At 41.1% G+C, this 14,692-nt stretch overlaps 1 protein-coding gene across 5 annotated transcripts in view; it reads right to left on the bottom strand.

The window, feature by feature from the left end:
* KIF26B (kinesin family member 26B) overlaps positions 1 to 14,692 on the bottom strand; it is a 283,873-nt gene that overhangs the window by 90,423 nt on the left and 178,758 nt on the right. For all 5 annotated transcript variants that reach the window (XM_081857638.1, XM_081857639.1, XM_081857641.1 and 2 more), the window contains one exon: positions 12,380 to 12,563. In XM_081857638.1, coding sequence (XP_081713764.1) covers positions 12,380 to 12,563 — 184 coding nt within the window. The remainder of the gene's footprint in view (positions 1 to 12,379; positions 12,564 to 14,692) is intronic.

Raw genomic sequence — 14,692 nt, 5'->3', positions numbered from 1 at the left:
CCCTTTTGTGCCGGGCACTAAGCTCCTAGGCACACAGCAAGCATAAGAAAGGCCAGCATTGGGCCTGCCTGCCTGGCCTCCCACTAGTCTGTCCATTCCCAAAGCGAAGGCTGATGAACTGGCTGGCTTGGCTCACTCACCCACCCACTTGCTTGCTTGCTTACTCTGAGGCCACTTCAGCTCCTGGCAACCAGCACCCCCTGGCCAGCCCCTGAGGCAGCATTCGCCTGGGGAGCTTGTAGCCAGGGCTGCTGCAACAAACTGCTGTGCCAGCCTTTGGGAGGCAGAGGAAGAAGGGGGCATCGGAGGAGAGAGGGAAGGAAGGAAGCGGGATAAGACAGTGTTGCTCACGGCACCTCTGACCATCATTCAAGGCACCCCAGGGTGCCACGGCACACTGGTTGAAAAACCCTGCATTAGAGACATGAATAAAGTGGGTGCTTCATTGGCCTAGGAACTGCATAAAGACTAATTGTATGCAATGCTTACAACATGATGAACAATTAAATACTAGTAGTGGGTAATAGTCATCAGCACCACAATGCACAGGGAGGGGTGGTTTAGGCCTTCCTTTGTCTCAGGACAAAACAAAACAAATCCAAAAATGCTGTCATGATGTGGCAATAAATAATATGGTTGCTAATCACATGGTTAGCTGTTTGTGTATGCTGTAAGGCCCACAGAAGCTGGTGGAGAATAAGGTTGCAATGCAGCCCTGGTGTCACACCCCCTTCCAGGAAAATCCTATCCTTTCCAACACAGAGAAAATCCCCACACATAGTTCAGCTGTTCACGCTTGGAGAAGGATTTAAGCTATTAAATTTATCTCCCTTTTTCTTTTTTGCAATGTCTTCTATTGCTCTGCAGACAAAATTAGTATTTGCTTCCTCCACCCATTTAACCTACTGAGTGTCTGATATAGACCTTGAGGCTTTAAAACGGTTCGTACAAAGAGTATTTCTGTAGCACTGGGATGATCACAATGTATTATTTTGCAAAGTAAATTATGCCTTTAAAGGAACAAGGGGAAAGCTCTTTCGGCTGCTGAGCATGCTAGAGGGAGACTATGGCTGACAGACTAATTCTGAACCCCTATACCTGCAGCCTCACAAATGGAGGAGGTGCTTGCTCAGCCTATATGCCAATTCTTTTCTTTTCATCTTTAGCTGCATTTTTGTATTAAACATTGAAACCAATCAACTTCTCTCTAAGAAAGTCAGTGTAACTCAGATAGGGCTGCATACAGATAGGGAGGTGAGTAAAGTGCTTCCAATTTCCTGAGGAGTTGCTCTGTCACTCTGTTCCAGCAGAGTATTCTGTCTACTTAAAAGATGAATAGGATGTCCATTTGCATATGGGTCTATGCTCATAAGCTACCCCACTGCAGAAATCTATGATCAGTGCTTTGATATTGATATGCAACAGAAGGGCAAAGGCCAGCTGCACTAGCCTGAGCAGAACTCCCTTCATGTGGTTTGCCTTTATTGTACATGAACTTGTTTTTTAATGTTGTATTGTACTGAATCCTTTTATTATACACCTGTGCTTCTCAAACTCTCTGATGTGGTGGATGAGCAATTCCTGTCCCCTTAATGTGCCAGAGACTGGTCCCATATTTGGTCCCTGAATTGCCCCACCCAACCTGGGCTGTGGTGGAGTCACAGTAGACCAGCAGCCAATGGCTCAAGGGCTGGAGCAGGTCTGTGGACCACCATTTTGAGTAGTACTGTTGTGCATCATTTACAGATAGGTAGCCGTGTTGGTCTGCCATAGTCAAAACAAAATAAAAAAATTCCTTCCAGTAGCACCTTAAAGACCAACTAAGTTAGTTCTAGGTATGAGCTTTCGTGTGCATGCACACTTCTTCAGATAAGCTCATACCTAGAACTAACTTAGTTGGTCTTTAAGGTGCTACTGGAAGGAATTTTTTTATTTTGTTTTGACTATGGCAGACCAACACGGCTACCTATCTGTAACTGGAACTATGGAAGGCACCACATTGAGCCGCATGAAATGGAAGTCCATCAGTATCTGAAGAAGTGTGCATGCACATGAAAGCTCATACCTAGAACTAACTTAGTTGGTCTTTAAGGTGCTACTGGAAGGAATTTTTTTATTTTGTTGTGCATCATGTTGATCTTATTTTAATCAGAGGCAGCATATATATATAAAGGTAAAGGGACCCCTGACCGTTAGGTCCAGTCGCAAAGGACTCTGGGGTAGCGGCGCTCATCTCACTTTATTGGCCGAGGGAGCCGGCGTACAGCTTCCGGGTAATGTGGCCAGCATGACTATGCCACTTCTGGCGAACCAGAGCAGCACACGGAAACGTCGTTTACCTTCCCGCCGGAGAGGTACCTATTTATCTACTTGCACTTTGACGTGCTTTTGAACTGCTAGGTTGGCATCATGTTGGTCTTATTTTAATCAGAGGCAGCATATATATATATAATCACACATAAAGGGAACTTGGGAGTGCTTGGGATGTTGTATCGTATTTATATTGTTATTTAAGGGTATTGTGGGATTCTCTGATCACATCAGAACACAATAAAGCAATGTGGTGAAAAGTTAGGGGATGAACCATGAATGCTCTCTTCCACCCTCCTGGTCCAATATACCTGCTTGCAACTACACAAAGGAGAGAGATACTGGGTAATGGGTGGCTCCTTAGTCTACAGACAAAATGAAGTGCACAATGAAGTGCAAGGCTGCTAGGATTGGGGTGGGCAAGCTATGATAATGCCTTGCCTATATAGAAAGGGTGTGTGTGTGTGTGTGTGTGTGTGTGTGTAGAAGCCTCTGACCTTGCTCTATTCACATTTGGCATCTTGTGGCAACCAGTATTGGCATGTAGTCCCCAGAAAGTTGTTCAGGGTGGAATGAAGCCCTCCAGCTGAAAAAGATTATCCACCTCTGACCTAGAGGATGAGACTATGGAGAGCTGGTTAAACCAAACGTGTCTACCTAATACAGCAGATACCTAATCCTAAGCCTAAACAAATATATTTTTTATCCAAAAGGAAATACCAGTAAGTAATGCTTAGAGAGAAATTCTTTACCAAACGTAAAGAACTGAGTAAGGGAAGTGGAACATATTTTTTTTCTCTCCTACACTAATTGTCCTGTACTGTTTCATTGAAAGCAATCTCAGTTCCCCTGAGTCTCAAACCTGCTGTTTATCTTCCCTATCTAGTTATTTTTAATTTGTACTTCTATTATTATCACTGCATTATTAATATGCCACGATAAGCTGGGAAATAGCTTGGTGGAGTTCAATTTCAGCAATGCCTCGCACCGCATAATAGTCGTCATGATAAATTGTTCCCTGCAATCTGAAAAGATTCATGATACCCACTGCACACTGAGTATGAGTCTCCTGGGGAGCTCAGCTTCCTCGTTTGGGTTGCTGTTCAACTTTCCCAAAAGGAGTGTGGGCCTCCTTATGTTTATCACATCTGCACATGCTGTTATCAATCAGTGTGCATGCCTCCACCTTCTGTGTGGCCAGACAAGCACACACATCCCTAGTGCCGCTGTCAGATCTAGTGCCAACACATAGTTCAGCACGCTCCTAAGAGATGACAGTAATTTAAAGGCAAAACCCAATGTTTAAATTATTTGCATGCGTGGCAAAAGCTTTTGGAGAAGGGCAAATGCCAGAGAGTGGGATTAAGGTTTGCGGGCTGACTTACAGTAGCCAACGACAGAATTTTATTCTTAATCTTTTGTACCTGGGCTAAAGCCATCTAGGCACAGAGCCGGAAAACACAGCTTCACACTATTTTAATAGGCATGTTGCATTTTCCTGTGGGAGAAACCAGGACAGAATTTATAAGTCTGTGCTGGGCCATCTCTACATATTTGGAATATTGCTGTCTGGTAATGGAAACAAGTATACATATATTGCCTACATCAGCCTGGAGATATCATGGAGAAGGCATTAAACTTTTTAAAACAATGTACATGCATCATTCAGCTGATTACAATATTTGTTTTCATATTTAAAAACTAACTAAAAAAGATGTACTGACAATAATATTTCTGAGGTTCCTAACTTACACTTTGTTCTTGCTTACACATATCCTGATATTTAATCATCAGCATTATATAAACTAATTGAATGTGTTAACTAACACTTGGCAATAGGTGTTAACATTTAGTGTGTCTAACTGCTGAAGAGATGTCAGCTGACAACAGAAAAAGTAAACACATGGGTGTCCTTTAGGAAGATCATTTTAACATACTGTGGGTGGGCTGAGAAAGGATGAAGAGAGAGGCAAGGAGTTAATATTTCAGAAGAAGCCAGTTAGAACAAACTTTTCTGTGAACTTTAAAAGATATTCTGCTTATTTAAATGTAACACCACACCTTCTGAAAAGCTATATCCAAGGGTCAATGTAGAAATAAATGGCAACATTTCCCCAGAATGGAAAGTCCCCAAGGGAAATCAATTCAGAATGCTACAATATAGTCAATTAAAGTCCCCAGAGGATTTGATGAACTACAATTTAATACAACAGTAAAGCAGCTTCACAAAATCCTCACACACCAAGTGGCATCTGCTGAATAATTACAATACACAGTACTACAAAAAAACAAACAACTTTAGCTATATATTTATTTATATCCTTTTAAAAAAAGGTAATCTAGCTCTTTTTTATAGTTATTGTACTTGCATGGCTACTTTGTAAATAATCATTATCACTAATGGAAACCACAGCGAAGAACAAATATCTAAATAACAGGTCTGGGAATTACCCAAAATGCTTTTCACCCAGGGAAGCAAAGGAGAAAGCCACACACTCTTCAAAAGTTGTCCTGCGTCACATATTATTTATACCCACCACTGGTGAGTTCTACATGAAAGCCATGATTTTGAAAAAAAATAGTTGGACTCCACAACTATTGTGGTAATAGTGTTATGAGATCACCAATCAGCAGAATGGGGTCAAAAGATGAGGAAGAGCACATGAAGAGTACAGGAGTGTGGGCAAGTGAGTGGACAAATAGTTGGCGACTAATTTATTTGCTAGGGACGTGGGTGGCGCTGTGGGTAAAACCTCAGTGCCTAGGACTTGCCGATCGTATGGTTGGCGGTTCGAATCCCCGCGACGGGGTGAGCTCCCGTCGTTCGGTCCCAGCTCCTGCCCACCTAGCAGTTCGAAAGCACCCTTAAGTGCAAGTAGATAAATAGGTACCACTTTATAGCGGGAAGGTAAACGGCATTTCTGTGTGCTGCTCTGGTGCCGGTTCGCCAGAGCAGCTTCGTCACGCTGGCCACGTGACCCGGAAGTGTCTGCGGACAGCGCTGGCTCCCGGCCTCTAGAGTGAGATGAGCACACAACCCTAGAGTCTGTCAAGACTGGCCCGTACGGGCAGGGGTACCTTTACCTTTACCTTTACCTTTACCTTTAGTTTATTTGATTTTTATACCACTGCTTCACTCAGTTTTTAAAGCAGTAAATAGTAAACCTATCTCAACAACATTTGAATCATTTTTTTAAAAAAAAAACTATCAAACAACAAATAAAAACAACAAACCTAGTAGGAAATAAAACAAGGAAGGGAGTATTTAAAACCAAATTTCCAGATGTATCCACATGTCAGGATATGAAAAGGAAGGTAATTACAGGAAGGAATTTTTTACAGGTTCCATCCTCTTCTGGGAGTTACTGTAGCCCTAAATTCTCTCTTTGCATGCACTAAGGAACCACTTTCCCAGAGTATATCTTACCCAATGGCTACCTTACTGGGATGCAACCATCAGGAGGAAAGCCTCGCATCACTGGCATTACACATTGTAATAGCAGAAGTCACATACATACCTGAGCCATCTGGAGTTGCACCATCAAAAGCTGGCCGTGTGCATTTGAAGGAGACCTATATCTAGCCATCCTCTCAAGCATGCAGGCATAAACCCCTCTCAGTCAAATTAAAAGTAAAGTGCCACACTTCCTCCCTAGTATTTAGGTATATCTCCAGATCTTCTTCAATGCACCACCAGCCATACATTTAGTCAGGATGTCTTTAAGGAAGTGCAAAGCCGAGTGACCTTGTGGCTGAATCAATAGACTCAGTTGGATCATTAGTCTCTGTTATTACAGCACTGTTATAGCGAAGCTTCCAACAGTTTTACCATCCTGCCACTTTCCACAGAGCAAAGCTCATGGGCACACGCAGAGAGGAATCATATAACAAAAGAAAAGTTCTGAGGTCTTGGGGAGGAGAAAGGCTGCAGATGCATATTCAAGCCTTTATTTAAACACTTACTATACATACTGCACATGCTTGTCTATTTTGCAAGATCCCAGGTGTGGAGGAAACCAAGTTTAAAATCTATACCCACCATCTTACTAGAATGACCTTTTCACTTTAAGTCTATTTGATCATGACTTTCCTAATTTGTAATAACCTTCTCCACAGGGATTTAGATCTCAGCAAATAATTAGAACTGTGTTCAAAATGCAGCTCCAAAAGCTGCACAGCAAATTAGAACTGATTAACTAGGCCTAGGATAGTGCAAAGAAAAAAGCAGATATATTATGAAACATAGAATGTAGAAATTGTGATCTAAGAAACAGAAAAATAATAGTGTTGTGTGGTTTATTTAAAAAAAGAAATAGCTATAGATAAGTGCTGGAATATGTAACAACATTCCAAAGGTTTTAATTTAACGTAGCAGTTTTCTATGTTCAACTCCATTGTAGTCTGTACTCTTCCACTATTTAAAGAGAAAATCTGGAACTGTAAAACAAGGGTGGGCTTGGGGCTTTGCAGGCAATCTTCTGGAGAATGCGTGCCAGCAATAGGCTAGGTGAGAGGCAAAAGTGGCCACAGCAATAGATGTGATTTTTTTTTTTTAACCTTTGACCAATAGGCCTCATTCCAGCCATGCAAAAGCCAGAGATTTTTTTTAATTTATTTTTTTACACACAAACATGCACTCCTCCATTCTCCATCATGGCAAGAATGTCCCTGTTTCAGGGCACATTCCAGCTAGGTAAAAGCGCTGAAGTAGCAGGGCCAGTGAGAAATGTATCCTAAAATGCGGGGAGTCGCCTGGAGAGAGTCCTGAAGGCTAGACAGAGTGGCCTGGATGGTCGCATTCAGCCCCAAAGACTGAGGTTCCCCACTCTGTCTAAAAGGAAATGCCATATGGGAAATAACCTAGCCCACACTATTTGGGGGGACATTGACAGAGGCTTTTAGTTAGAAAGAAAAAGTTTACATTGAAAGTTTGGTGAAACTAATGAGGAAGTTGAAGTCAGAGATTAAATCGTGTTCATGGCTCTTTTCCTTTATTTAGAAGAACTAAAGTCGTGTGTGTGTGTGTGTGTGTGTGTGTTTTAAAAAAGTGTGTAGGGGTAGGGAAAGGTATTAAACATTTTCTGGAAAGTGCACACTGAACTTAGCCAACAAAGGCCTCAGTCAGATCCATCAAACCTGTTTCCTGACGAATATCTCTGTTACGGGGCCACTCTGACTTGAGGGCTAAAGGCCACCTGGCTTTCATTCCAAGTGGAACTAACTGTTTAATTTATAGAACAATCGGTTTGACTACAATGATGAACGCACATGTCTTCTTAAAATGCCTCATGGGGTATTCCTTCTTTTTCCTACATCAGTAACCATGGTAACTCTGAGGAGAAACACTTTTTGTTCTTCCTCTCAGAAATTGTTTCCAAGGGATAATGGTTGAAGCTCTCATTTGTCCTACAGCAATTAACTTTTGACTTACTATGTGTCCCAATGCTGAAGCTTCAGAAGGAAAGATAGCTCTCCCTCTTGCTTCCTTTTTAAGGTTCTCAAGATGAATATTAGCAGCACATGTTTCAGAAGCTGGACACAGGTTTCAGAAAAGCTTAATACACTGTGAAAGATATTTGTGGCCAAAAAGAATAAAAAAGCTCCCAGATCCACAAACCCTTCTGCTAGAGCCTAATCTCCCCAACAACAACCAAAAATCTGGAAAAGTGAACTAACATCTCCCTGAAAGTAATGCTTCTGAACCAAAAATTGAAATGAGAGAACATTCTGTGATTCCCTGCCAGTTCCTGGCCTTTCCTCTCTCCTGTTGTTTCTCTGTTGTAGATGGATGGTAAATTCTCTCTGCAAGCATGCACACCATTAAAATAATATAAACACAGCTTCTAGTGTTATCTAAAATGGTGTTGAAATGTTTTTTTTTTTCAATATAGACAAGAATTCAAAATCAGCTCTAATTTCTGTACTTTCTGATAGAATAGCTTTCTTCACATCCAAAATCCAAACTGTACGTTCTGTCACCCAGTCACATACAGAACAGGCCAAAGAATAGCATAGTGACTGAAATGCAGAAAAGATGTGAATGAAAAAGCACAAGCTTTTTGTTATGGAAGAGGAGGCACTTGACGATAAAAGAAAATTAAATTCTGTGGGAATCCCTTACAAACATCTGGCTACAAGCCTGCAAGCGTGGCCTGCAGATACAAATTGAAACACCTCTGGACAAGATGAGTGTGCAGAGATGAGTGTCATTGTGCGAGATGGCAAACCAATTTGCACTATACAGCTCATTGCAGCATACACCTCTTACTTTAATTGGATTTGGTTGGGAATTGATCCAGAAGAGAGAGAAGGGTCAGAGAAGGCCCATGACATACAATTTTCTTCTCTCGTTGCTCCTCATTAAGATTTTGAGTCCCAGCTGCAGCAATGCCTTTGACACTGGTGGAACGTCATTAAAAAGCAACAGAAGGATGGCATTAGAAGGCAGAGAAAGTGAAATTAAGGTAAAATAACAGTAAACCAATACTGCTTTGGGATCCCAACCAAATTTCAATATACTTTGCGAAGAGATAGTCACAGCATGGAAGACGTTACCCAGTGGCAACGTGTGAGTCAGTACATACTTTTCTATTGTGTCTCCCTCTTTTGAAATAAAAAGAACCTTTAGTGTCTCTGAAAACTTGGATGATAGCCAAATCTTTATTTGTATTGCAAATATATATCAAGCAGGTAGGGCTAGCTGTGTCAACAATTAACCACCAATTAAAACAGAAAGTTGTTAGATTAATGTGGTTTGGTACTTACCATCTGCTAATTATTCTGAAACAGTCCACCCAATATCTTCATCCCCTAGATACACACTACATTCTCTTAAATCCAGATCATCCTGCAGTATATATTTTATATATGCCGTATATATTTTAGTTGTTTAGCTATATGTTTTATGGCCATTTCTTATGATACCTATATTTACTCATATATAACAATGCTTTTAGAGATATAGACATACAAAGTCAGCATGCTGTTCCTTCTGTAATGATGGAACGGTTGGATAGAACTACATACATGCTAGGAAATGCAAGTACAAAGCCAAAGGGTTTTTTGTGGGGAGAAGGGCACTGCAGCTGCTCTCACCATTGACAAGGGAAGCTTGCCTCCATCAGTATGAGCGGCTAATGACAGAAAGTTCCAAAGACAATTTCATTTGCTTTCACAGTTCTTTAGATTGAAAACACATTTAACACACTTAAGGTTTTTTAAGTATCGCGGAGTTGTCCATAGTTCATGCATCTCATCATTGACATTACTAAATTGTGTGGAGCATTTTCTGGCCTCTCCATTTCAAGAAATGAAAATAGGGAAATATAAAGTTAGATTTCACCTTTACACTATTGTCAACCAAAGATTAGTCACTTGATACTTCTCCTTCACCAGGGGTAGGCAACCTAAGGCCCGGGGGCCAGATGCGGCATAATCGCCTTCTCAATTCAGCCTACGGGTGGTCCAGGAATCAGTGTGGTTTTGCAAGAGTAAAATGTGTGCTTTTATTTAAAATGCATCTCTGGATTATTTGTGGGGCATAGGAATTCGTTCATTCCCTCCCCCCCAAAATATATAGTCCGTTCCACCACATGGTCTGAGGGGCGGTGGACCGGCCCACGGCTGAAAAAGTTTGCTGACCCCCGTCCTTGACTATACAAAGGAAAAGAAAGACTGGGAAAAGGCATTCTCAGTCACTGCTCCCTACCTCTAGAAACTTTCCTCAGGGTTTCTACCTAAAGCATCTGAACATCTTTCAAATGTAACATATAAAGGCTTTTGAGTGGCGTGCTAGGGAGGAAGAGTTTGTTTATATTTTGGTAGACACACTTTGTATTTTTCAGAGGTACATCAGAGAGGAAATCAACATTCTGTCTCTTAATGGGGCAGTTTCTCTTTCTTCCTAGTTCCATTAACTGGTTATCCCTTTTTTCAGCGCAGCCAATGTCTGAGCTATCTATTGCCATCCTAAACAGCTACTAGTCCTGATATACTCACCCTATCAGCCTTGCACAAAGACCTATTTCTATTCTAACTTAGAACAAGTTGCAGAAACATCACTGATAGAAAACAAGGAGAGCAGGATGGCATCATAACCCTGTAGAAGTTTTCAAAGAGCTTGACTGCTCAGACATCAATAGACACAGGCTAGACCAGCTCAGATAAAGAGATTACATTTACCTTTTTCTGTTCTAAGAGGAAATTAAATTACCCACTTACACTCAGACTTTGAATTATGATTAGCTGAAAATACAGGTTAGTTTACAGACTATGTAGTATATTATTAATTCAAATTCATATACTAAGCAATTGAATTAAAGTATTTTGGAATGTATTAAATTAGATTTGTCTGTAAAAGTGCACGGTGTCCCAGTACACATGAAGAAATGTGCCAAAACACCCTCTCTAGAGCTGCTTCTCACTTTATGCAGCAGGCTTGTTTGCCTGAGGCTATATCACTGTTATCTGGCATTTTCTGTAGTAAGCATACCAAACATAAATAGTAGTGCTTATATATTATCAGCATACATGTTACAGGGAAACCATTGTTAAAGTTATAAGTTTAACGTACATAAAATGCTGTGTTTGAATGCACTGTATTTAAAATGCTGTAATGGCAAGGTTGCCTTAGGCAAAAAGGTTCCACTCTGGCAAAAGCGTCAGAGAATGATGGTATTTTTTTTCTATTAGAATGAGATAAGCTACCTGATGACTCATCTCTGGAAACATGGAAACACCAGCTGCAGAGCTGTCGCAGCAGGAAGCTGAAACTTGAGAGGCCAGTGTGTGCTTGTTGGAGATGACTAGTAGCCGCAGCCGCAGCGGTTGCAGAGAAATTCTGCAATGATGAACAAGTCCCTCTGGGACCAGAGAGAGGAAAGTTTACTGAACTGCATAAATAACTGAGCGCCGTTGCTTGTTTGCAATGTGTTGCTTTGTTATTTTGTAACACCTATCTTATTGTAACTAGTACCTAAGACTGTTCTGCAGTGAAGCTCTGAAGTGCATTCTTGCAGTAGAAATAATTCATTTCTACACAAGGGCCAGATTAAGGACTCCGCTGAACAACTCTAACAATCAGTATAACCTTTTAATATACCCTTAATGGCTCGGGACAGGTTTACTTAAGGAATCACCTTCATACATGCCTACTCAATCCCTGCAATTTTTGGAGTTTGCACTTTTACAAGTGCCACACAATTCCACATTCGTAAGGAGTTGTTCCTTTCCTGTCTCTTGACATTAGACAGGTGTGTAACTATATTCTTCTAAATGCTAACTGAACACTTTCCTGTTTCAGCAAGCCTATTCAAACACACAATTTAATTTGTTTTAAAGTGTTATTGACTTATATATTTGTTTTTAATGATAATGCTTCTATGTATATTTCCTTTTAACTGGTTTATGGGCTTTAGCCATGTTTGTACATAAATTGATCTGTACGCTATCTGGAAAATTGATCAATCGAATTATAAATTTTCTAAACAAATATATAAATCAAAGGCCCCCAGTTTTGTGTGTATGGGCACTGTACACAAACATGAACATTTTCTCTTCATAATTTTAGGCTACAACCCTATGAACACATACTTGGGAATAAGTTCCACTGAGATTTATTTGCAGTGCTTTCCCCCCCTAAAATATGTTTAGGGGTACTCTCATTTTGACTCAAGAAAATCACCATTTTAGAGTTCATATCAGGAAAAATAAATACAGTAAATGGACAAAAGTACAAAATTCACAAAATGTTTAGGGGTATGCATACCTCTGCGTCCTCCCAGAAAAAAGCACTGCTTATTTGTAAGCAGTTGAACATGGTATGCACTGTAAATGTTTGTTACAATCAGTGTTTTTGTTGTTGTTGTTTTTTAAGTATATATTGATAAAAGTGTCCTGGGTGTGATCACAAAATGGCTGCCATTTTGTAGTAGCGCTGGCACTCCACACCAGCAATGACTGTCACAGAAAGAAGTTCTGGTTACAATAAACATTTGTGTAGCTGCAACAAATATGCTTTCTCCCATTACAAGAAAAATAAAATAGATGTTGGCTGTGGGTTAATCCTTACCTTGCCCAGTCCTGGATTGTCTTTTACTTTGTTGACTGCCCTCAGCAAACATGGTGGAGCAGGTGGAGGGGAAGTCTGTAGAATGGTGCTGAATTTGGTAGCAAATAGGTGAGATTCAGAAACAGAAGATGCAGAAGGCCGGTGTTTCTTTTTTTTGGATGACAAGTTCAACTTCTGAGCAGCTCTGGAGAGGAAAGAAATCCAAAGGGAAATCAGTATTTTTCCAAATACAGTGGTGCCCCGCAAGACGAATGCCTCGCAAGACGAAAAACCCGCTAGACGAAAGGGTTTTCCGGTTTTTGAGGCGCTTCGCAAGATGAATTTCCCTATGGGCTTGCTTCGCAAGAAGAAAGCCCATAGGGAAATCTCCGGGGACCTCTTTTAAATACTGGCGGTGGGGAGCAAAGCCTTCCCCCCCCTCCGGCCTTCAGAAGAGGTTCAGGAAGGCCGGCGGGGGCCGAAAGGCTTTGCTCCCCACCGCCAGCATTTTAAAAGCGGTCCGGGACAGCAGGGAAGCGCTTCCCGCTATCCCGGACAGCTTTTGAAGGCAGGCGGGGGGAGCAAAGACTTTCGCCCCCCGCCGGCCTTCAGAAGAGGTCCAGGACCTCTTCTGAAGGCTGGCGGGGAGTGAAAGTCTTTGCTCCCCCCCGCCTGCCTTCCCGGGGGCTTTAAAATCGCCCCGGGACAGCGGAGAAGTCCGCTGTCCGGGGCGATCTTAAAATGCTGGTGGGATCGCCCCGGACAGCGGAGAAGTCCTCCGCTGTCCTGGGGTTTTTAAAATGCTGGGGGTGGGAAGAAAAGCCCTTGTCCCCCCCCCAGCCTTCAGAAGAGGTCGGGGGACAGACTGTCCCCGGACCTGGTCTGAAGGCGGTTTCCATAGGAACGCATTGATTGATTTTCAATGCATTCCTATGGGAAACCGTGCTTCGCAAGACGAAAAACTCGCAAGACGAAAAAACTTGCGGAACGAATTAATTTCGTCTTGCGAGGCACCACTGTAGTTACATAAAAGCAGAGGCTTTGAAGATTTCTGGGGGTTCAGACTTTTGCTAGGGCAATGTCTCACTTTGCCCATAAGAGGAGCTTCCCCTGTTGTCTTGAATGAAGTGGGAATAATCCAAATAGATTTGTTTGTATCAACCAACAAATAGTTAAGCAAGGTCCATGTTACATACAATCCTCTTTTTCCATACAGTTCTTCTGTTTAGAACACAAGTCATGTTGTAGTCTATCAGCAAATTAACAAGGTTCACAAAGAACTATTTGTGTTAAACAATTCAGTTTCATAAATTCACTTTTGGCTCACAAAGAACTGTTTGTCATTCCTAAGTCTTTGGGTGCAGTGTGATTACCTGTGGAGCATTTTGGTGTAAGCAGCCAATCATAATTATGTTAATACTCATTATTAAATGCCCAAGTGAAATTAACAAACATATAAGAAGCCTAGCACTAGCTATTTTAAACTTCCAACACCTCATAAAAAATCCAGCCTACTTCCTGACATGTGGGACCCAAACACCTTGGTGCTATTTGCAAAGCTATTGGAGAATCATACAAACTAGCAATTTGGTAGGTTATATAAATTATACTTTGGTTTTGATACTGAGAGCTAAGTTTTGCCACACTTTCTATTTTTTAAAAAGAGACATTTTCTGCTGTGCAACTGTAAAAATATTAAGCTGCAATTTTTATATACAATGTGCAGCATTTGATAATGAACTTATCATTGAAAAAATATTAAATATCCCCCAGAATTTCTTGTCCCCATACTCACATTTTCTATAGTGATATTATTATCTGGATATCCCAAATGAAGTCAGCTTTATATTAAAGATTTTCACATAGCGCACTTCCTATTATAACACCACACTAATAATAAATGGTTGTCTTACAATATTATTAACCACTAATTACAGAATATACATCAATTCAGACTCTTGCTAAACTATTCAAAAAGTGTTATGTTAGTCAAAATAAATTATAAAAACTCTATAGAAAATTAATCACAAAATAGTAAATGAGTACCCTAATAATTTTACCCTACAAGCTGTATACATTTTACCCTATGAGCTGCATACATTGTTGTCTATTAAAGCAATCTTAATCCCCAAGGTTGATGGATGAATGGGAAGATTAGGATGGCACACAGTCCCCTTCTCATCACATTCCAGTGGAGAGAAATTGTAACCAGCGGAAAGCCCTGAAACAAGGCCTTGTGGGCTATGGCAGTGCCCTTGGATTCTTCAAAGAGCCCAGTCCTTGGACCTCTCACCAGCCTGAATTCTGTGTGTCAGAAATAGAAGAAACCACCAC

This window comes from Podarcis erhardii, assembly GCF_964252035.2.
Source record: "Podarcis erhardii genome assembly, chromosome: 3".
In the NCBI taxonomy this organism is placed as follows: Eukaryota; Metazoa; Chordata; class Lepidosauria; order Squamata; family Lacertidae; genus Podarcis; species Podarcis erhardii.
The sequence above is the reverse complement of the archived record's forward strand: the minus strand, read 5'-3'. Positions and strand labels throughout refer to the sequence as shown.